Source organism: Camarhynchus parvulus, chromosome 1, assembly GCF_901933205.1.
Source record: "Camarhynchus parvulus chromosome 1, STF_HiC, whole genome shotgun sequence".
Lineage (NCBI taxonomy): Eukaryota > Metazoa > Chordata > Aves > Passeriformes > Thraupidae > Camarhynchus > Camarhynchus parvulus.
The window spans coordinates 31822623-31846384 of record NC_044571.1 but is presented as its reverse complement, the minus strand read 5'-3'; the positions used below and the strand labels follow the sequence as shown (position 1 = coordinate 31846384).

Below are 23762 nucleotides of genomic sequence, written 5' to 3'. Positions count from 1 at the left end.
CGCTCATGAGGACACTCACTGCAAGTTACATCCACCTGCTTTTAGACAAAAAGGAAAAAAAAATCTATGGCAATCTATTCCCTGTGGGAGGCATATCATACATCCCCCTAAGGGGGTATGAACTGTAAACCTTCTAGGTAAGTCACTCAAAAGATACTGCAGGGAAATAAGAGGGTGATTTACACAGGAAACCTAATGACTGAAATGTAAAATTGTTATTAACTTTGATCCATACCTGCACACTAGCATACACCAGTTATAGAACACGGGTGCTGCAATTACAGTCAGCCAGTTGTAGTACAGATTGCTTGAAGGATCTATCACAAAGACCTCCTTTTTCTGCCTGGAAAGTAAAACATGCAGATTTACACTGGAAATGTAAGCAAACAACCTGCTGGATTTCCCTCTTCTTGAGGCTGCTCATTTCACCATGAACTCACAGCTGCCCGAGAAGACGAAGGATCCATGCAGGCAGTGCAGATGAGATACCAGGCATCCCATCTGACAAGCTCTACTTCTTTTTTTGACCCCACTTTGGAAAAAGTAAATAAGAGTGGAAAGAAAAACACAGACATTCATATCTCCCAGGAAGAAACCCACAGCCTTTTGTATTAAGCTCCACACTGAAAAAAAACCCATAATTGTTAAATGTTTCTTATTATCGCTCAGATTAGAAGGTTACATTTCATGGCTAGAGAAAGAGCCTTCTTTTGCAGGCTGATTATTGATTTTCAGCAAATTCTCTTATGGAAATGACTGTATAAGCATGCAATTGAACAAGTAAAACATGTATGTATTCAAATAAATGTCTGTACAAGTAAGAAACTCTGTGTGCATATGCACATACAGTGTGTGTGACCAGAGCTGAAACGTGTTCTTTGTCAAAGACAAATTTCAAACATTCACAGTCCTGGCTCCTTAGCCTCACAACAAGGAAGTGATGCTAAAGGAAGCATACAGGCCTGCAATGTAAAGATTTGAAGAACAGCATGGCTAATGGCACAGGATATGCTCAGAAGTGCCCACGTCCAGCATGAGAAAGGCTGATATGGAATATAGAGCAATTAGGCTTGTAATCAGAGGAAATCAGTGGATTTGAGGTCCACAGCTGCAAAATTAATTCAACAGCAGAACTGTGATCTGTGAACTGTATAATAGTGTGCAGAGTATGTGGCAAGGCGATGCTTGAATATGTATTTGTGGGACTTTTCCTAATCTCCAAGAATGCAAATATATTAAAATATAATGATAATTTATTTCAAATCTGTGTGTATTTCTGGCATTGCCATTGCTGTCAGCTGAATACCCAGGCAATGTGAGTAAAGGAAGCAGCTTTAATATAAAAGGTATTTACCTTACTATCTTCACTACTGATTTTAAACCATTTCTTCTAGAAAACTGATCACCACCTCAAAACTGAAATGTGACCATGAAATATGGTCATTATACATCAGAGTATACTACCTTGTAGACATTAAAACATTAATTTGCTTTGAGAAAATGTCTTAAAACACTCTGGGCTACTGCAAAGCTCACACTTTCACTGCATAGTAATTAAAGACAAAAGAGAGTGTTTAGAACAAAGGCTTTGTAATTGGAAAAAAAATTAAAAGCTTTGATTAATAAAGATCTTGGGATCAATCAGATTCCATTTGGAATGCCCTCATGTCTACACAGCAGGTGCCACCATATACATACATATAAACCTAAAATATATTGCTGTAACATACTCCTTAACTGCGAAATGCACTCAAATGCATTCTCTTTTTATCTGGCATCATTGTTACTTTTAATCACTGGTAATAGTAAATAGCAGTATATTTGGGTCATCTTTAGGGGAACAAAGCAAGAACAGGATCCATTTCTGTCAAAAGCATTCAAATTATCTCACTTTGTTGCAGAAATACACCATCCCCTAACCAACAGAAGCAAATTTTAGTTATTACTAGCAATGAACTGCACTGTATTAAGTAATTAAATAACTAGTCAGTGAAATAAGTAAACTTATTAGCAAACCTTTAATTTTTTCATGTAAGATATTTCTACAGGGTAAGATGAACAGGCTTTTGGTTCATCTGCTCTGAATCATTATGGAAATTCTGGAACAATGAAAAGTCTGCAGCTCTGCAAAGCAGGCTGCTGTCCTAAAATGTTGTCATAATTGAAGAGTGATCTTTAGCTCAAAATGACCATAGGTAGCTCAATTCCCTTTTACTGACATAGGCAGCTGTTTCTAAAAGATCTAAACACAGGTCTTTAAGATACAACTTTGCTGAGCAGCTGAAACATGCCCAAAAGGGAAAATGTATTAAAGATTTGACAGGCTAAGAATCTGCAGTCTACAGAACAACTCTAACATTATAATGAAATGCTATACCATGTTTTGTAATGTAAGAGACATGCTACAATCACACATTCATTCTTTATACTTACTCTTCCTTTTTTTTATCATCTTTTTTGTCATCTTTTTTGTCATCTTTCTTTTCCTCTTTTTTCTCATCTTTTTTCTCCTCTTTCTTTTCCTCTTTTTTCTCCTCTTTAACCTCTTTCTTTTCTTCCTTTTTGCTGTACAACATAATGCAAGGCTTAGCAGTATTACCAATACTCAGCAGTTAAGGGAGAGGGTGGAGGTTTGGGAACTACTCTAAACTCCAGACAGAATAGGACAAGGAGGAAAAGTGGAAAAAGGGGTTCTCAGGCTGAGACCTCTCACCCTGACACCACCACACCATCACATCAGGTAACCAGCTGGCTGATTCTCTGCATTAGTCACCCACACCTCCTTGACCTTTTCAGACATCAGTGTACCAGGCTGATTTTAAGTAAATGCTTTCAGTTTGATTGTCTCTTAAGAACCCAGGCACTTAAAAAGAAGCCTATCAAATGATGATAGAATGTGAAATGGCTTAACAAACTGTCAGCATGCGTTGCACAGCTAAAACCTCATCATGACTGTCTGAAGTTTTCGTAGTAATTATAAAAAATCAGGATGAATCTCCTCTCATGGTTCTTTAAAACCAGAAAAAAATTAATTAATTAATTGCTTCTGGATGTGAATTGTCCCATTCTTAGGTTTGTCTGAACATAAGAGTCCTGAAATATGTTAACTTAGGCAGACAGGCCCACAAATACTTTTCAAACCCATTGGAAGTTAATATCTTTCACAAGATTCTGACAAATCTTAAAGCTAGATTTGCTACATGCCTTGGTCATGAATCATGTAATGTGTTGTGAAGATTTGTGCTCACTTGCACAAGCAGAAAATCCATCATCCCAGATCTCCTTTTTTATTTGAACATTTCTAGTCCTTGAAGCAGAAAATGTCCTCCTCAGACAGAAACGCCTAAGAGTGCTCCTCACACCACAGTGTATGTGGATAACAAAACTCCCCACACATAAAGTCTGGTGTGAATGAAAGCCATGGATTCCTGCTCCCATGGGAGCTCTGTTTTCTCCACTGAACTGCCAAGACTGGGCCTGAGTCTCCCTTTGCACTGGTGTCAAGAAAGGACAAATGAGTTTAACGACAGCAACACCCTAGAGCAAGGACAGAGTATGTAACAGTGCTTACAGGATGTAACTGCTTACATGGCTTGTGCTCTCCATGCACACCTGCTCATATTGCTCAGACAGAAAGGTCTGTGCTGTGAATGGCAGTCACATCTAGGAAAGTGCTTGATACAGGGAGAAAGAAGTGCTCCAAAAGAGATGACAGCTACCAATTTTAAGGTAGTAGCAGCTTTCACCAATCAGCAATGAGCACCTGTTCCAGTCCTTACAATTAGACATTTCCACAGTGATGCACCACCACAGTGTACTTTGGAAAAGCCAAGACTCATTTGCTAAAAATGCCACGATCCCACACTGCCATGTCCAGGGAAATACCTACTAAGCTGACAAACACCACTGACACCTTCAAAATTACACAGTAAAAAGCAGAACTGGAGGAGAAAAGAACCTTTGGCTTGACAGATCTTCTATTTCGACTTGCAACCTGCATCTCAAATCAAAGAAAGAGTTTTTCATTTACCAAAGCTGATTCCTACACAGCAGTGGGAACTGCTCCTCAAGAATTTATTTCTCTGGACTGACTGTCCAGAACTTTACCTCTTCATTTTCCAATCTGCCCCTAAAACTCCTCCCTGTTTACAAAACATGTCAGGATTTCACTTCAGATTACCACACATGGTGTCTAAGCTAAAGGCAAATGCTCAGTTGCTGTTGTTAGCATTAATGTAGCTCCTCAATACTTCCAATGCCTGGCATTTTTACCAGAATGGAAGAATTTTCAAAAGGTAGGGCTGCCTGTACATTTGTGGATCTTGTTATGCAGGGAAATGTAGGCTGAGATCGAGAATCAATCAAAAAGTCTCAGTGGTGGTGAACTTTGGAGGGAGTATTTTGACAATTCCAACTCCCTCCTATGTTTGTGTTCTATTTTTTAAAAAGTGAAAAAACTTTATTTCACAGAGCATCTAATGTCAACACTTATTTTTCCCTGGCCTGAGTTCTCCTACAAACTCTTCTGTTAACTACAGGTACCTTTTGTAAATAAGTTTCTTCCTTTCATGCTGCCTGTGTTTATTTTTCTGTTGTGGTAACTCCCAATTTATCATACTCACATCTACTTGCAGTCTGATTGGAAGTCGCTCAGAGGAAAAGGTTGGCCCTAATCAAAGACTTGAAAGCATCATGTACAGTTCCCCAAGACAGGGGACACTTAGGTCTTCAACGTAATGAAAAGTCCACATTTCTTCTTCTTTACCAGTAACACTGAGTAAACTGGAATCCAGTAACTAATAAAACAGTTTGTGTCTGTCCTCTTTGACCCCAACACAGCAGAATGCATGCTGTTTTTAAGCTGTGTGCAGCTTTACACCTAGAAATCTACTTCATCAGCCCTTATAAAAACACTGTCATAGTCTTTGAATTACTCAAATATTTGCCTTTCTCATCTGTCAAGTACTTTGCAAATCAAGTATGTTTCAGACTGTCAGGCAGGTAGACAGACAGGTCTTGTCTTCATTTAAAAATAATGAAACAGTGAAAGGATGAAAGTTTTGCCCAAGGTACCTGAGTCACTGTCAGAAACAGAGTAAGGCAGAAGTATTTCTGTCCTAACCAGTCCTTTGGGCTCCATCTAGCAGGCTTGGCTCCAAGCTTATAGCACTTCTTTTATATCAGTATAAATAAAACCCTGCATATGTCTGTCACTGCTCACTGCACACAGATTTTCCTTTTGAATAAAAGTTACGCAAACCAAACCAAAAAGTTGCTTCAGGAGCAAGAAGATCTCTTGTTCAGCTATGTGCACAAAGGTTTTGCAGCATCATTTAAAATGTACAGTTTAAACTTGTCTATTTGGATAGAATTATTTGGAGAAAAAAAAACCAAGAGTTTTCTAGAAGTATTTCTGACACAATCAAAAGAGGTACTGATTACTTTTAAATTTTTTGGTTTCATCTGGAAAGCAATGAAAAAACCTACTATCATTATGCATGAGAACAGATCTACTGGATACTAAAGAGCAGATATGTCTTCAGATTGCTGTGGTCTAAGACAAGCAACAAACATTGATGTTGGGTGATTTTAAATTACAGGAGCTCTTCACATTTTTTAATAAATTTCTCTTTGGTGCTTGTCAGTTATATGAAATAAACTCAAAAGGACAGCTTCTGTCAGACACTCTGTGGTAATACCAGCCTTATTATGGTGCCTGTCACTCTCTCTAAGACAACAGTACCTGCTGAACTGAAACACACATTTTTAAAAGATGGACATATAAATGGGTTTTGGTGCCTTCATCAGTATCCACTTCTCATTTGACAACCTGAAATTTTTGGGACACTTGATTTGCAAAAAAGGGATCAGTGTGTTAAAAGAGGAAAACCACTATTAGAAAATTTACACATGAATCTCATTTAAAAACTGAAAAATGAATGCATCAATTGGTAATGCAGTAAAATCAGCCAGGTGAACTATAGAAGGTAGGGACTAAATGCTTAGTCAAATTCACTCCTCAAGAGGAAGGGGTAACTTCAGACAAAAAGAAGTTCACAGGGAGCACAAAGGATGCTTTTCATACTAAGAAAACTAGACCTTTCTCTATAATAAAACTCTTAGGAAAGGCTTAGCAAGAACTAAGGAGTTTATACTACAAATGTTACTAGGCTGGATAGGGAAAAAGAGAAGGTGCTGGTAGTAGAAAGGTCTTTGGAGTTAACAGTACTTACTCTTCATTAGTGTTGTTGCTGAAGTTGACATTGAACCTGGCCAAGGGCCAGTGACTGCAAGCAAGTTAAATAAAACACATTACAGAGTGTCAGTAAAGGCTGCTGGTGCTTCATGCACGTGTTTGCCGACACGACAGACGGACTCACGAGCTTCTCACATAGGCACTGATAAGATTAGCAAGGTCAATTTTGACTGTTGTGATAAGCCCCTTTGCATAACTGCTTCAAGGCACCAGTTCCTTTCTGTCATGTGCCTGGCATACACATTTGTGACCACATCTGATGTCTGAAGCCTGTTCTTAGGCGTATTAGCGCATGGCAAGATGCACCTCACTACTTTTAGCCCTGTACTCATTGGGCTACTATTTTAAGCTTTCTTCAATCCTTTCAAGTCCTCTTCACAGATGCAGTGTCAAGGCTTGTGGGTAAGTAATGACCATACCTACCCACTACTGCAGAATTAAGCCTTCATGATCCAACAACTGAGAGTTCCTGTCCACCAGCATAAAAGTGAGAAGGCAAGGATGGGTGCCCTCAAATTAATTTCGAATAGCCTTATGCAGAGGTTTGTTGGCCTATGCTCAATGTTGTTCTCTCTAATTACTTCCCATCTGCAGTTGCTACTGATCCAGACACCTGAGAAATCAGGCAACAGTCTGGCTAATTCAATAAAATATGCTCGAGATGAATTTCTAAGAAGCAGATCAAGTGAAGATAATAAGGCTGTGCTGGACTACAACAAATCAAAGTAACCTGTGTAATGCACAGATATTCAAAGGTTTTTGCTTTAATCTGAATTGTTTGCTGAGATTTTTGAAACTAAGTACTTGCTTACCTACCACTCTAATTATGCAAAAAAATATAGGAGTCTCTGCTTCAAAGCCTAACGCCAAACAGAAAGACAGCTTTTGTCTTGAGATTTCATTTTCCCATTTTACCTGGAGTTAAATTTAAAACACCGTATCATAACGTTTATAGAGTAATAACAATTCATCAAGTCAAAGAACTGTAAACATATAAAGGTTTCTCTTTTGTTTTACTGGAAAAAAATTAAGACTAAAATTAAGACTAAACCTGCCTTCCATAACAAAGACTGCATATGTGCTAATAAGTGAAGTCAGCATCCAAATGATTTTGTCATTTCCGCATCAGAAGCTTTCTGTAATGTTATCACATGGACTTCTGAGTAGATATAACAAAGCAATTACACATTTTGCACAACTGCTTCTTAAGAGTTTGCTAACACTTGGAGATAATGTACATTAAGATCCTGAAAAGCCGAAAGTAGAAACATCCTAGATTCTTGAGATAGAAATTGCATTCTCCGCAGTAGAGAGCAGTTTAGCAACATCAAGTTGCATATGATAAAATTCCAGTTCTGAGAAATCACTCTGCATGATCAAAATCCTTTAAGATTTTGGTCACAGTGTGTTTGAGGAAGAAAATCTGTTGAAAGTGCAATACTTTAGTTATGTGAAAATTCCTGAGCAGCATTAGATACTCTGTTCATCTCCCACCCTAAGCTCCTTACTCTCTTCTTAAAATACAACTTACATCCTAATTACCAAGAAAACATGATAACCTCAGCCATCTTCAAGTACAAATGTGTCTTCTTACCTGTTGGCTCCCCCGGGCCGCTCCCGGGCACCCAGGAAGGAGCGGATGTTGCTCTGCCTGGTGGACACCTCCACGAGCTCTGGGCCCCGGATCCGCTCCAGGAAAGAGTCAGGCCTTTGGTCCTCACGGTGTGAGTGCCTTGTGGCCCACGACCTCATGGATAACACAAACCGTGACAGCCTGCATGGAACACACACACAAAATGGACTGAACCAGACAGAAACATGAGGTGGCTTAAAACATCCCCACAAACACCAGCCAGGATTCTTCGCCATCTGTGATGAAATTAAACTTGATGGAGTAACTGTATGAAGCCAGTCACTTGCCACAATTTCGAAGATCACCTTCTGCGGTGGATCAGGAAAATATCTCACACATCAGTTCTTATTCTGCTGTATCCCCACTGCAGGAGCAACAGAATATTCTTGCTGAGTGGGAGCCTTTGCATCTCGAAGTGAGATAGTCAGTGAAGTCCATCAGATGCAGTTGTCTTAGATCCTTGAGAATTTCCATTCAAGAGTCTTATTGTGTTACCCTAATATTTAAATTGCTAGGCATTCATGTTTACATTACATCACAAACTGCCATGCATATTCAGAGCATACATAACTGTAGCTACACACACATGTCATTCAATCTATCCTGAAAAAGGGTAAAGAAATTATAAACAAAGATTAAAAAGGAAGCTCTCAGTACGAAATTACATATTCATGTGCATTACGTTTACACAAAACACACAACTATAATCTTTTCTCATCTAAACTCAACTTCTTGCAGACTTTGTTACCTGCATCTGATGGTGTCATTATCTGAAAACCAAGCAGGAAAATCCAAGTTTATTCTCCACTATCCAAAATAATGAGTTGTGAACAATACTCTTTAAATTACCCTAGTTTTTCAGTAATTCTTTTCTTTGCTCTTTGAAATACACTGTGCTTAATGTGACTGTGGTCTGTGTTACGTGGAACAATGGTATCTGAAGGCAGAGCCCTGCAGTCTCAGACACAAAGCAGACACAAAAAAGTTCTGAAGCTCCACTTCAGGTTTATATTTAAGTCCCAGTAATACAAACAACTTAAGACAATGGTCGGCTTCAATCTTGCTGACTAGGGCTCCAAATCATTATAAACATAACTGGATTCTAAAATCTGAGAGAAATTCTTGCACTCAAAACACAAAGACTCCCTGTCTCCTGCCTTTCCAGAGCCATCTACCAAAAGGAGACAATCATTATGTTTTATTTGACAGGAAGCAAACACTGCATCAGCTATCAGAACCAAACACACATTTATTTTAAAGTCTGGCCTCACAACTCAATGCATTTCCCCAGCATGCAATGTATTTCCAGATACAGTCACGTAAAAATAATCTATTCTTTTATATTTGAAAAATTTCTTTGGGCTTATTCAGCCTCTCTCAGACTCTAAGACTTTTATTAGCAATAAGTAAGTGATAAATCAAGGTCAAAGGCAACTTCTGTTACCTCTTATAGACATTCTTCAGCTGGACTCCATCCATTTTCTTTGGAAAACAATGGCTCTTCTTTACCTCCAAATTGTGACCAGTCTCTTCCAGTACATTGAACTTAATACTGGAAATTCTATTAGTTAGTTAACATTCTATTAGCTAGTATGTTACCTTGCCATTGCTCCCCTGCCAGTGAAGGAGCTCGCCTGGGATTCAGGTACATGTCCTCCCTCCACAGAAATGACTCCCTGCAGCTCTGAAGATGCATCCTCACGCAGTGAATGGGTTCTGCAGAAACAAAATGGTTTTTTTAAGGAATTCCATGCAGCCTTCACCAGACTTTCCCCATCTGGTTGTCTCCACCATTGCATCAGCAAACAGTCCAGCACATTGTCCTCTCCCTAGTAATACAGCATTTGATAACCTTATTGCTAAGCCTGTGCTCCTATTCTTCTGGAGTCGTCCAATACAAACTGAAGTCAGAGGAAGCTCTGCCATACATTCCAGCAAGCTCAGAAGCTAAAGACGACTTATTAGTACTTAAAAAATTAGCATTTGACGAAAAAAAGATTAAATTTTAGCCTCATCTTTCAGAAACAGAGTTTTGAAATTGACTTCACTGGAAGCTGGACTTTATAAGGGTTCACTCCAGATTTTTTTTATAGTACTCCTTGTTTTTCTCTATGTTTTTCAGTCTTTAGTATTCACTTTTACAAGACTTTTTTACGTCCATTAAGAATCACTTTCTTGCCCCTTTGCAATGGAAACAAGAACTCTCACATGGGTCTGTTCATCTATATTGCCAGGAAAACACTGACAAAAATGATACTTGCAGTATCTTCATAAGAGCTGGCAGCAGCATTGTGAATGCCCACAAAAGGATGATCAGCAGCTCAATTTTATGTGCAATCACAGCTGAAAAACTAACAAATAAAGAACTAAAACTTTATTATTTCTACCCAAAGAACAATGCTAAAATAGATACTGACAGTCCCAGGATTCTCAGCTTGTAAACTGTTTTCTACTTCTCCTCCATTAACAGAACACCATTTAGTATTGAAAAACTTTTATAACCTAGTTTGTGTTGCCAGTGCTGAGAATATTGTGGTTGCCAAAGTTAACATCCTTCCAAGGGACAATGAACAAACTCGTGGAACAGGCATTCATCACAGATTACCAGATACACAGAGCCCACACTCAGCCCAAGAACTCTCTTGAGCTGAATGCTGAGAGAATAGTAGAGTTTGTCCACCTTTTTTAGTATTTCCTGGAGAAATTGCCTACAGACCTACTGGAGAAAGGATACTGGACTAGTTAGTGTTTTAGACTGCACTACCATGACTGGTTTTAAGTATTTTATTCCCATTTACCGAGTAATACACATTTTGTGCGATCTTAGCAATGAATTCTAATATTGTTAATGGCAGTGCCTAAGAAATATCTAAGTTCCCGTCATAGCCAATGGCCATCTCAGGGCTTGATTCAGCTGCTTCAGAATAGAGTCTGGTACAATCTGTAACACCTCAGAATACTTTACTGGACATCTCCAGAGCACACAGCTCTCTCCTCACATCCACTAGTGCCAGCTAAATGCTTCAAATACTCTATAGTATCTCAAATAGCATTAGATGCCTATTTTAGGCAACTAAATACCTCTCATAATCAAGAGAGCCAAAGGAGCCTGGAGAGTTTCTGAATTTGAGAGTAAGCAGAGCAGTTCCCTGGGTGCTGCTGACCACCAGTACTGACTACCCTCAGGACAGCGGGAATGTAGGCACCTGCTCACATAAATACACTGAAATCCAGATGTCTACAGGGCACAGCTGAATCCTACTTTCAACTTTAGATAGCCAGCCTGTGTCTATAAGCTGATGTGCTGCCTCTCCTATTTGAACTGTTTCTTTACAGAGGCTGAGTTTTAAAAATGGAGATTCATTTGTTATTTTTTGGGTTTTTTTTTGATTTTTGTTTTAACAAAATGAACCAACTTTATAACACACTACAGAGTAAGAATATGGGCACATGAATCACTGCAGCATGAACAAGCACAGCATTTTAAAGATCAGTAGCAGCTTTCTGTTAACTGTTGCAGTGAATGCTTTTTCTTGGTGACACCTCATTTCACAGCAGAAAATGCTTAAGCACATCCTTAGCATTAAGCATAAATTTAACACCCACTGACTTTATTAAGAACTAAGTAATATGTTTAATTGCTCTGTTGAACTATAGCAAATAGGAGCTGGAGGAAAGCAAAGGCAAAGAAGAAATGCTGCTACTCTAGCAAATGCGCTTTTTCCACCAATATCGATAGTTGCGTATTTTGATGTAAGATAGAGAAAACTTAAAATCCTGGATGGTTTCTGTCTTTTGGTACAGACATATTCTAAAGCAAATGTGAATTAAAAAAAAACACAAAAAATTTTAAAGGTATTATAAAGGTATTGTATATACTTAGCAGTACTCATTTGAAGAATCCAAAAATCTTAAATGTGAGATCTCTTTTACAGAGCAAGACTGTATCTTCTTACCCATCTCTGAAGTCCTGCAATTAATGCTGATAATATCAAACTTTCCTTTAAAAAAATGCCTCTTCAAGACCATCACCATGATGATAAAGTGCAATTCATATTTCAGTCCCTCTATCTGTCAGTCATTGCCTCTGAAATTGCAGATGACCGCAGGGATTTAATTCTACATTTAAACCTTTATAACCCCACTCTCACACCCCAGCCAGCAATTCCATTCTGAGAACTGCCAATCACTGACATCCACTACAAATAGGACACTAAAAAAAAGGAAAGGAAGAGGCTCATTTCAATCTGTGTTTTCACTTTTTCTAACACACTACTGTTAACGGAAGGAAAGGGACAGGGCTCTTAAAGCTCCCTAAGCAGACCATGGGGTAGTGCAACAACAGCAAGCAAGCCTTACTGTGCAGAACAAATCAGATCCATTTTCACTACTGTAGGTACATCTATGTGACAGCAGGTATCATGTAAGCAAATCAAGAAGAAAAAAAAGACCAATTCAAACAGAGCATCCATAGCAGCTGCTAGGGAGATGCAATCCAAAAATCACCATAATGCAGGGAGTCCCATCAGCCCATCAGGATTCTGGGTGCCCTAGTCTGGGTGTGCATTTGAACAGCAAGAGACAGCCTGACAAGATCCACAGAGGAGGTGGCTGGCCATAACAAGCCAAAAGCAGAAAACTTTTTCCAGCTTTTAGAGATGCTATGGATCATCAGGTATCTTTCCACAGGCCCAGCAGACTTTGCCCAGTCTAGAGGAATGACTGCTACTGTGCAATAGGTAAGTGCAAGCTCACTGGCACGTTTCAAACGGCCACTTTAAAACTATCAAAACTAGAAAAAGGTACATGTAAAGAAACTATTATATTTCCTCTGTACAGTGGGACATTCTGAAAATGCAGCACAAAAAAGCTGATACTCTTTATACACTACAGATTTTCCCTATCACAGGAATAGGCAATTTGTAGAGGCTGCTTTAGGAAAAACAAACATTCCCAAGGATTCTCACTGCATGGTGCTCAAAGCATCTTCTTCTTGACCAAATCCTACATACTCTGTTGGAGGCACAGACCCTGTGTGCTATCTGTGTGGTGATTTGAGAAAGAGGTTTCTCTTGAATGAGTTAGTGCAATTCCCACTGATGTGAAAATGGGGTTTTTTCCTGAGGTAATACAGCTCCTGGTTCCAAAACTGGAAACCATGACAACCTCCCTGTGTCCGTCTTTTCTATACTTTGGATAGATGTTGCCAAATTTGTAAAGTGCACTGGGCCAACAATACCACAACACAATATTCCCATAATTCTACCTTCCATTGCCAGAGTTACAGGAGTTCCACAACCTTTGCAGCAATCTGTCCTCTTGACTGTGATGAAAGGAAAATATTACCTGATATAGCCATTTTCAATCCTTTCGATATCTTCATCAGCAGTTCTGACAGACAGGCTGTGTACACCAGGATAGGAGTGCTGGGTGTTGATTTTTGCCATTTTGCTTTACATATCAACATCTAAATGACAGCTGAAATGGGAAAAAAATAATGAAAATTTCAAAAAGAATGTGCTCAGTAGTCAAAAAGAGTTCTTTATTAAAACAGTAGTACAGCAAAAAGCAATTTCAACCATTTGAAGGACTGTCAGGGATATTTACACACACATATGACGTGTTTCTTGATTTATTTGCTTTATTTGATATTTGATGTATTTAGTAGACAGAAAATAATGTGTTAGCATGTTAGCAAAGATTCATCATGACCAAAGAAAAAGGGTTACGTGACATCATATTCTTTTAGTCTCTGGCCTTTATGGATCACCTACACTACCATACCTATTATTCATAGTGGAATTGCATTTAAAATCTCATTAAAAGAAGGTTAGTGAGAAAGTCAACCAAAAAAAGCCAGGTAATACATGTGCTAGGACAACCTATTCCACTTTACACTGATTCCCTTGGGCTAATTTTATCTATTTTATTATTAGATTTTTATTCCAAAAATCCGTATTAACCAAGCAGATAATTAATGACATTTACCCATTAGTTTAATGCAGGCCATGCTATAATTCTGTATTATTAAAACTCTGCAGTAAACACACACTAGGGGGTTTTATTACAGTGGTTCAAAACAGACTCTGTTAAGGTATTTAGCAGCTCAAATCCTACAAGTTTTAAAATATTTGTCTGAATTTCTTTCCAGATTTGATCTTCAATGCCTTTCCAAATTCATATCATATCTACTACTTACAAAATGAGTTTTAACACTCAAGACAAGTATCTTACAAATGAAGGACTGAAAGACTCTCAGTGAAAGACGTGAATTTTTAAAAAAGGAAAAAAAAGGTTTACAAACTCCATTCAGGAATCTTGTTTGTTTGAATTATGACTAGAATGAAATAAATTCACTCAGGATCAATTAACTCCCTCGCACTAGGTCATGTCCATTTTTCACCTATAATCCTCTATCTCACTGACCACACAAGATCCACCTTCAACACCAAATGAAATACAGATCTTTCAGAAACATTGTGACTTGAGTCATTCAGGCTATTACCCATGGTTAGAATATTATGCACCCACTTTCTTAAAAACCAGATACCTGATTTACCCTCCCACTCAATTTCCAGACAATTAAAGAAAATAATATACAGGTTTTAAAATAATTTAATATATTTTAAAATTATTTAATATATTTTAAAGTGGATTTCTTTTCATCCAGAAATAATGAAATTACTCTAGAAACAGCCTTGGTATCACTTAATATTCAAAATGTTTATTATTAATTTTGCCTCCATTTAAATCAGTCAATGTCTGTGTCACACCTTAAACTAAGCCTGGTTCATGCTGATTAACTGAAGTTTTAACTGGGAAAAAAATGGGCTTTTGTATTACACATTGATATGAAAAAATTCAATTCTTTCAACCCACTCTCAGATTGGAATGTTCACTCAGAAGAATTAACTTCTAAAGTGCAGATAATTTATGTTAAAAAACAAAATTCAGTTTTAAAAGCTTGATAGTGGGAAGAATTATTCATAAGTAACAAGGCATTAACCTTTTTTCTAAAGTTGTAATTTCAGAGCAAATTTAGCACTGAGTGAAGCTCTTGACTAGTTCTGACACTTAACAGTTCCACTTATCAGTTCTGGTGATTCACAATCAGATTGATGTCTACCTACAGCAGTTCTTAAAAACAAGGGTCACCTGGTTTATAAACCTGCTGGTTTATAACCTCCAACAAAGTAAGCAACTCTGTTAAAAAAATAAAACTGTTAAAACAATAAAAGCATGAGATAATGAAACCCTTCTGAAGTCTTGGGGTGATGTAAATAATTTGCTACCAACACCATGGATTCCCTCACTGAAAAGACACATTGCTGCTGAAACTGGAGATGAGTGAACAATGCCTTTCTATGTTTCAAATGCTGTAGGTGTGGTACATGGATTTCCAGATGCATTTGCGCATCAGTTCCCAAAAGTCTGGTTAAAAAAACATGAAGTACAGCATTTCTTTATACTTAAAACTGAAATGGCTGAAATTGGATATTACTAATCTGGAATTAAACACTTTTAACAGATATTGGAATTAGATACTCCAAACCTCCTGAAAGGCTTGAGTATGCCAGTGGAGCACTGAATACAGGAAACCTTATTCAGGCTTTCAAAAGCTATGCCACTAAAAAAGAAAAAAAAATTAATAGCATATGAAGTCAAACACTATATTGAACTAAAAAAAACAAGAAGACAGAAAGCAAGAACAGGACTAAATAGTCACCTTCACCACTACAGAAGCTTAATAACAGTATTCCTCAAGGCTCCATAGGAAAACCTGCTGTTAATAATGCTGATGCTAATGCAAAAAATTGTACAGACACGAGAAACAAAAGGACTGCAGGGAACCTCAGGGTGGCCAACATCAACTACAGCAATTTCTCAATTTGATAAAGTGATGTGCAACACAGGCAAATGGAACCCATGAATACAGGTGAAAAGCATGCAAACTACTGCCCTACATGCTTCCAAATGAACCATATGCACTCAGAAAGGGAACCTGAAAGGGTAGTTTTGGATTAAATATTAGGAAGAAATTCTTCACGATGATGGTGTTGAAACACTGGACCATGTTGCCCGGAGAAGCTGTGGATGCCCCACCCCTGCACGTGTCCAAGGCCAGGTTGGATGAGGCTTTGAGCAAACTGGTCTGGTGGAAGAGGGGTTGGAAGTACATGGTCCTTATGGTCCCTTCCAACCCAAACCAATTTATGAACTTAGGACACAGGTACAGCTTATGAAAGAGCGTGCTCACTGCAGGGCAGCCTTGCTGACACAACTGACAATGTATACATGGAACATGTTAATGACACAAAAACCACTAAAACTGCTCCATCAAACAACAGTGCAGACTTATCTGGAACACTCCAAGTCCTTCTCTGAATCAGAAAGATAAAGCAGAATAACAGCGTGGCAAGAATGATTAAAGACCTGGAAAAGGGAGAGAAAGGAAAATGGGGCCTGATCACCCTAAAAGGTGAAGACTATAAAGTTATAAAATAAAAATATGTAAGTAAAATTTCAGCTCATATCAGATGCCTTACAATTATCTCAGCTGTAAAATTCACGTCTAATATACAGCATGGTCTGAACTCTTATTCTGCACTATACTGGAGGAAAGGAGGGGGAAAAATTTCACAGAACTACAACTCTACTATTAAGCAATCAAATACATTAATATATTTTTGGAAGGAGGTAGGAAGAGTGGATGAAAGTGCATCACATGTGTCCAGATGTGGTAGAGAGACTGAACACAGGACAGATAGAAATAAACAGTGAGTTAATTTGGGTACAGTGCAGGTGCTGAGACCTCCTGAAGCAACATGGTTTGGCACTGCATAAAGCCCATAAAGTTCTGACAAATTACTATCTGATGAAGAAGAAATATTTGTTCCTTACAGGTCTCTAAGAACCCTAATGATAAATGTTTTTAATAGTCTAGGGAGGAGACTGACATTTCAACACTGGATCCAAAATATGGCAAGTAATTAACTAAGGAGCAGCTTAACAGGAGTCAGCCAGCAGGAAAGTCCTGAAGAGTCAAAAGGCTCCACAAACAGCTTCTGCAAGGACACAGAGAGACAGCTCCAACCATCTGGGACCTGCAATCTCCAAACTGCCACTAAGCACTGGTTCTCACAAGGCAGTTTTAAGAAGTGAGTAGAGCTCAGCTTCACATTTAAAACCAGGTAGAACAGTAGGTTGGCCTTGGCTGGCTGGCAGATGCCCACACAGCTGCTATTGCACTTCCCCTCCTCAGTAGCCCAGTGGGAGAAAGCTCATCACGGGTCAAGAGGAAAAAACAGGAAGAAAAAGGACATTGCAAGACCAATTGTCATCACAGGCAAAATGGGCTCAAACTGGGAAAAATTCAATTTAGTACAAATTAAAATGGAGTTGGATGGTGGGAAAAAAAGAAAAAACACTACCACTCATGTTCCCCAGATTCAACTTTACTCCTACATTCCTGACTCCTCCAGCTTCTCTACCCTACCCAGCAGCACAGGGGCTGGGAATAGGAGGCTGCAGTCAGTCCATAATGTTTCCTCCTTGCCACTCCTCACACTGTGCCCCTGACCCAGTGTGGGTCCTTACTGCAGGCTGCAGTCCTTCACAACCTGCTCCAGGGCGGGTCCACTCCACAGGCTGCTATCCTGCAGGACAAACCTGCTCCACTGTGGGTCCTCCACAGACCACAGTCCTTGTCAGGGGAACCTGTTCCTGCACAGGCTCCTCTTCACTGGCTGCAGTCTGCTTCAGGAATGGCTCCACCAAAGGGTCCTCCACAGTGGATGTCTGCTCCATCATGGAGCCCTCCAAGACTTGCAGGGGAATCCTGCTCCAGCGCCCACAACACCACCTCCTCTGCTCCTTCTTCTCTGACCTTGCTTTCTGCAGAGATGGTTTTCACCCTTTCTTTTCCCCTTAGTCCCCTCACACGGCCTATGTGGCATCCTACACTTTCTTAAGTGCTTTTTCCCTAAGGTGCCACCCTCTTGGCCACAGGGGATGAGCTGGAGCTGGCTGGAGCCATTTGTGTCCAGCACAGGCAGCCCTGGCTGGACATCAGCCCCACAGCCCCTGCCAGCCCCGGGCACTGCACCCACCCTGGCACCTGCCTTTTATAAACAACAGCTCCTACCTGGAAACTACATTCTCTGCTCTGAATACTTAATGCTAATAATTACAATGAGGGTAAAACTTGATTACCTAAAAGCTGACAAGTCTGGTAAATCCATGTTAGGCACTTAGAACAGGTATTTAGCTCAAAAGTCATTTAACAAAAGAATAGATAGACAGACAGACACATTGTCCTCTGAGCCTCAGTCTAGTCACCCAGCAAAATAAAACTTGAATCCCTCCAAGCTTGTGAAAGATTGGCATCTTTACCAATGCCTTAAGCAGAATTTTAACATGCTTTCTTACCTAGTCTTTTCTTCCTTGCTACCCAATATACTTACCTAAGAGATTAATAATTCCACACTCAAGAATATTGCTTTTCAGTGCCTAAATCACTGAGACTGAAACTACAGCTGAACGAGACAGATGTATTATCCTACCAAAAATGTAACAAATTACATACAGGTAATTATTACATACATGATAGCACTCCCTACTCGAATTGTAAGTGGTCAGGCTCTTTTATCCTCTTCCTTTTGGATCCAATAGCAACTGAGGTTTTGTGTCAAACTATTTTAAAGGCACTGTCTGGTATAAAAGAAGCATTTTTAACAAGACAGCCAGTTGTTTGACAATAAGTATGAGTTCAAGTAACATATGAAAATTTTGGATTCATATAAGTATTTCCTAATTTTGAAAATCAGGGCTACATCATGAAAGACCTAGAAGTAGAGCTATGAAGGCTGCAGTATTTAAATTTTAGGAGCTCTGCCATCCAGGGGATTTCCTAAAGTAGGCATGCAGAAATGCAGGTGAGCAGGAATATGGCACTAAGAAGGAAGCTACCTATGTGAAATGACTGAAACCAAACTGGGATATGGAGAATAACTGGGCTTCCAACTCCAGGCTCAAAGGAGTGGCACCCAATTCACAGCTGTAACTCCCCTATTTCTCAAGTGGATTCACCTGTCTGCAGCAAACTGCATTGTGCTGAGCAGCTGCACCTCAAAAACGAGAAACCTTTTCATGTCTGCTTCAAACTAAGCAAGAAAAAAACTATTTTCCTTCTTTTCCCAGAGCCTGCTATCAGTAGATTATGGGCTCCAAATAGCTTTCTCATGGGTTTTCAGCACTCTAGAACACCTATGGCAGCAGCAGTATCTGTTTTCAGCACTCACTGCAATCTGGACGCAGTCAAGGTCTCTGAGCAGCTCTGTGGCCTGGGTTTCAGACAATTTTGCACCCTCTCAGCAGGAAAAAAAAAAAAAAACAACACACAGACACACACTTTAATATTACAAATTATAACAAATTCAGGAAGTTGATAGCTATCCACTAAGCCATCAAAGTGAGTTCTGCAGATTGTCAAATATCTGTGAAGGATCTTTGAATCACTGTAGTCTCCCTCTCTAGAGCTCTGAGAGTTCATGTTTGGGCTACTCTAGCAGCTCCCTTTTGGGGCAGAATACGCCAACCCAACCTAACTTAATGCAAAATTGTTAACCAACCAAGAATTAATACACCTGATACAAAGTAAATATAGTTGTTTATCAAGTAATAATGACAAATCAAGCTGTTTACAATACCACTTAGTATTCTTAAAGCTTGTTTAGAGTAAAAGGACTACAGAAAAAAAATATGGCAGAATTCAAAGAAGAGCTTTTCAAGGTGAAATATGTATCACCACCACAAAGTAAAAGATGACTTTACATATTATTTTATAATGCATCCTATGTGTTCATGTAGTTTTTGAAACACTGTTGTTCTTGAAGCTTTCAGCATTTTATTGCTGTAGAAGCAGTGATAAGCTGCATAGGATCACTAACATCATTTTAGTTAAGACACGTTCCAAATCCTCACACAGCCTCTCAGGTTCAACCCTGATAAGTCTCTGGGATTTATTCTGGGATTTGACCTCCACCTACATGATCCTTGTTATATCACTTGCTAATAGTTGTGGCTCAGCTGTGCATTATGTATCTTGTGTGTGCTCTGTGTGACAGGCTGCAGCTCCAGTGATGCAACCACTAATGGCAACAAATGGACATCAAACACTGGACCCTGGAACTTCTAAATAACAACATGGTTTGAAGACAAAGCACAACCTTTTCTTCAAGGATTTGGAGGTTTGCAAATTCACTTGCACACTGGACTCTGGCACACTCATCTGGAAATCAGCTTTGTATGAAGGCTATTAGATCAAACTTGAGTTGAAAAAAACAATCAGCAGTACCAACTTACCCTCATGAATTCATTACAGTTTAAATCAACAGTTCTTAAATTCTAGGGCTTCCTTTAAAAGCACACTTCTCAAAATTTCTTACTCTCTGCTACATCATATTGCATTTTCTACAGTCAATGAGCACTGACATCTCCTGAGAATGCACATAATTTATATGCATAGCCCAGTAGCCTCAGGACCAACCAAGGATTTCAAATGCTCTATCTTTCACAGGTACTTTAGATGTGCATGCACTTCATAAAGCATTGCATTATTCATGTATGTATAATTTATAGTTTTACAATGAAATGCACATGATTACCTTTGATCTATTTGATGTCTGAGTCTCTGGCACCTTTTAGTACCAAAATAATCATTCAAATAAACTGAATTATTGAGACGGAGTTTTCCTTCTGTAACTATGGACTATTAGCAATATAGTTCAATTTTCTAAGATTTACTAAAGTTTTCTGCAGACCATTTTCTGCAGATCAATTATTTTTATATTGGAAACTTTTCAGGAGAAACTAGCTGTGGATACTGAATTTAATATTGTAAATTAAAACATAGAAAATTAAAAATTACAGCTGACTGGACAAGCAAGTCCCATCACGTTGTTTCTGCTGCCACTATGGTTAACATGGCACAGGTGTCCATGTTTCTATACAGCAAATAAGCTCTGTGCAAGGCTTCTGGAGCCACTGCCTAAAATTCACTGGTTCTGCCAATGTCTCCTGTCAGTGCATTCATATTTCAAGCTAACTCTTAAAACTGAACATAGCAGGGGGATGAATACGGCATGAACACAGCAGGTTTGCAGTCCTGAATGTGTGCCTATAAAATAAACACGTATGTTTGCATACGTTTGACTGTCACCCATTTAAATTCCCTCCCTGCCCACTTTATGCGAACCATCGGAGCCATCCCATTTGCCGGGGGAAGGGAAACACGAGGGGTAAATCGTGTCACGTTTCACAAGCCGTAAGGAGGCATCCTACCCAAGAGGATTTAAGAGATGCTAATGAAAAGAGATGGCAACACTGGAGAATGCTGCCGGACAACGTGCTGAACCGAAATGACTGAGCTGCGGTGCAAATTGGATGACAAAGGCTGGGATACACAGAAGGCAAAGCTGACACACGCTGATATGGAAGGATGAGGTACAATTTTTTAAAGCTGACGTGTTCTTCCCTCGAGCCATTCACTACTTGTTTACAATGATTACCCTTGCTGATTGAACATCCCGACAGTCCCATTTTCATTTGCAACATGTATTTTTCTAATCTGATGGTTTCAGCATGCATACTCAAAGAAAACAACATGAAAAATACCAGAGGGAAAAAAACAAAGACTGTGCTAACTGAAGACACACAGTTATGCTATTCCAAAATTTCTAACATCTGAAACTGCAGATGTAGTTTTACTCAGTAGTAAAAAATGAAAATTACAGACGTTAAATACAACAATTCTTTAACTATTTGCTTTGAATGCAGCAACTACGAATCTGGAAAACAAAGTATAGTTAAAACAGGTAGGTCAACAGGTACCAACATCATTTCTTCAGAGATCTAAAGTAATGTTCACACCATTTTCCCTTATCTTCTTTAGGCTTTTCCTCTTGGCAAGTGAGGGGACCTTGCATTACAGAAAGACACTGATTATTACTGTATCTTCTACATTCTTAGGCAGACTATGGCCTGGATTACAATGCAGGACTTTTGCAAAAGATGTCATATTTCTAGAACCAAGGTAAATTTATGGGAAGTACCAGGAATCACTGGAAAATTATTCCCTTTCACTCCTTGTACTTATTTGTTAGCATTTTTTTTATACATGGTTTGTTTGATAGCCTCATGCTTAAACCACAGGCACCAGACATTGGAGAAATGAAGAGACACATGGATCAAGCTAGTAAATTTAAGTGTGAGTGAACAGGAGTGCAACAAGTCCCCTCAGGCCCACTTCTGTTCAGATTTGTTGGCCCTGAAGCCAATTTAATTGTAAGTACACAAATCTCTGCATCAATTAATCAAATTAACACTTTTCTTTAAAATTAAATAAATAAACAAAGTTTACGTTTCTATTTCATGCTTTTGAGCTAAGGCTTGAAGTCTGGTGCAGGACATGATGCCACTCTCACAGGCGTGACAGAAGGCTTACTACCTCCTGCTTCACACTCACCTGCGCACGCTCTCCTCCGCAGCATCCGAACTCTGCAGCTCCGTCCGTCCGTCCGTCCGTCCGTCCGTCCGTCCGTCCGTCGGCCTGCCTGGATGCGGGTCCCCGCGGCGCTCTCGCTGCGGGCAGCGCTGTCCCTGGCCGGCCCGGACGCGCTCCGGCCGCGCCGGGAGCCGCGCAGGGCAGCGCAGCCCGCCCGGCCCGGCGGGGGCGGCGGGGCAGGGCAGGCCCGCCGAGCCGCCCCTCCGCGCGGCGCGGGCGGATTACGGCCGCAGCCCGAGCGCCTAAGCTCGGCTCACCGGGAAAAGCCGCTCGAAGGGCTTTGCGATCCTGTTAAGTTCTCGGAGAGGATCAAGACGTCAAAGGGGCTCGGCGGCGCCCCGGCACATTTCATGCCACGCCGAGGAAAGTTGGGAGCCCGGCGCGGGCAGGGCAGGGCAGGGCAGGGCCGGCCCGGGGCCGCCGGCGGAGCGAGGATCCGCAGCCCCGGGCGGCGAGGCGAGGAGCGGCGGGGCCGTGAGGGGCGGCCACACGCCCCGCTGCCCGCGGCAGCCGCTGTGCCCCGGCGGGGCGGAGCCGGGCCGGGCGGGCCCTCACCCCTGCTCCCCGTGCCGGGCGGGCCCTCACCCCTGCCCGCCGGGGCGGAGGCCGCGGCCCCAGCGCCCCTGGGCCGGGCAGGGTCCGGCTGCCGCCATCCCCCTCCTGCTGCCGGGAGAGCCCGTGCGGAGCGGGAGGCTCGGCGGCGCTCCCGGCCGCGCTCGGCAGGAGAGCTCGGGCCGGCACGGAGAGCCGGCTCCCCGCCGCCCTCCCCTCGCACACACCGCCCGCGGCTCCCTCATCTGCCGCCGGCGGAGGGGCCGGAGGCAGCGGGGATGCTCAGGAGGGCGGGTGGGGACGTGCCGCTGCCTCTCGAAGCGCTTCCCTCTCCGCAGCCGTCGGAGAGTGCATTTCCCGGGCTCTGGCTCAGCCGTCCGGGCTCTGGGTCCTGTCCGAGGGGAGCCGCGAGGGGACGGATGGAGCCCCAGAGCCGCTCCCAGCACTGCTGCTGGTGCCGACACCCTCTCCATCATGAGAGGCGCTTTTCCTCGCCATACCGATTAATAGGTTTCTTTTTCAGCTCTCTGGCCCTTGCTCCCTGACCTCCTTGAGGGTGCTGACCCTCATTTTCCTGTGCTGGAGTTTCCTCCAGGCTTTCACACTCTCCCGAGCTCCATCTGTTCAGTTCTGATTCTGCTTTTCACAGGGTTCAGAAGAACTGGAAACAAAGAGTGTGTATGATTCATAGAATGATCCTTCAGCTGGGAAATGTCAGCAGAAGCCATGTCATTCCTAACTGAAAGGCTGCTGCACTT

At 40.9% G+C, this 23762-nt stretch overlaps 1 protein-coding gene across 2 annotated transcripts in view; it reads right to left on the bottom strand.

Annotated features, from left to right (window-relative positions):
* CNGA3 (cyclic nucleotide gated channel subunit alpha 3) overlaps window positions 1-22515 on the bottom strand; it is a 30377-nt gene extending 7862 nt beyond the window's left edge. The window contains exons 1-7 of one of the 2 annotated variants that reach the window (XM_030962337.1): window positions 22414-22515; window positions 13236-13367; window positions 9489-9605; window positions 7851-8030; window positions 6234-6287; window positions 2434-2565; window positions 236-343 (exon numbers count right to left, since the gene is read on the bottom strand). In XM_030962337.1, coding sequence (XP_030818197.1) covers window positions 236-343; window positions 2434-2565; window positions 6234-6287; window positions 7851-8030; window positions 9489-9605; window positions 13236-13336 — 692 coding nt within the window. In that variant the 5' untranslated portion in view covers window positions 13337-13367; window positions 22414-22515. The remainder of the gene's footprint in view (window positions 1-235; window positions 344-2433; window positions 2566-6233; window positions 6288-7850; window positions 8031-9488; window positions 9606-13235; window positions 13368-22413) is intronic. The other variant, XM_030962327.1, reaches the window with a different exon arrangement.
* Between the last annotated feature and the right edge of the window lie 1247 nt (window positions 22516-23762).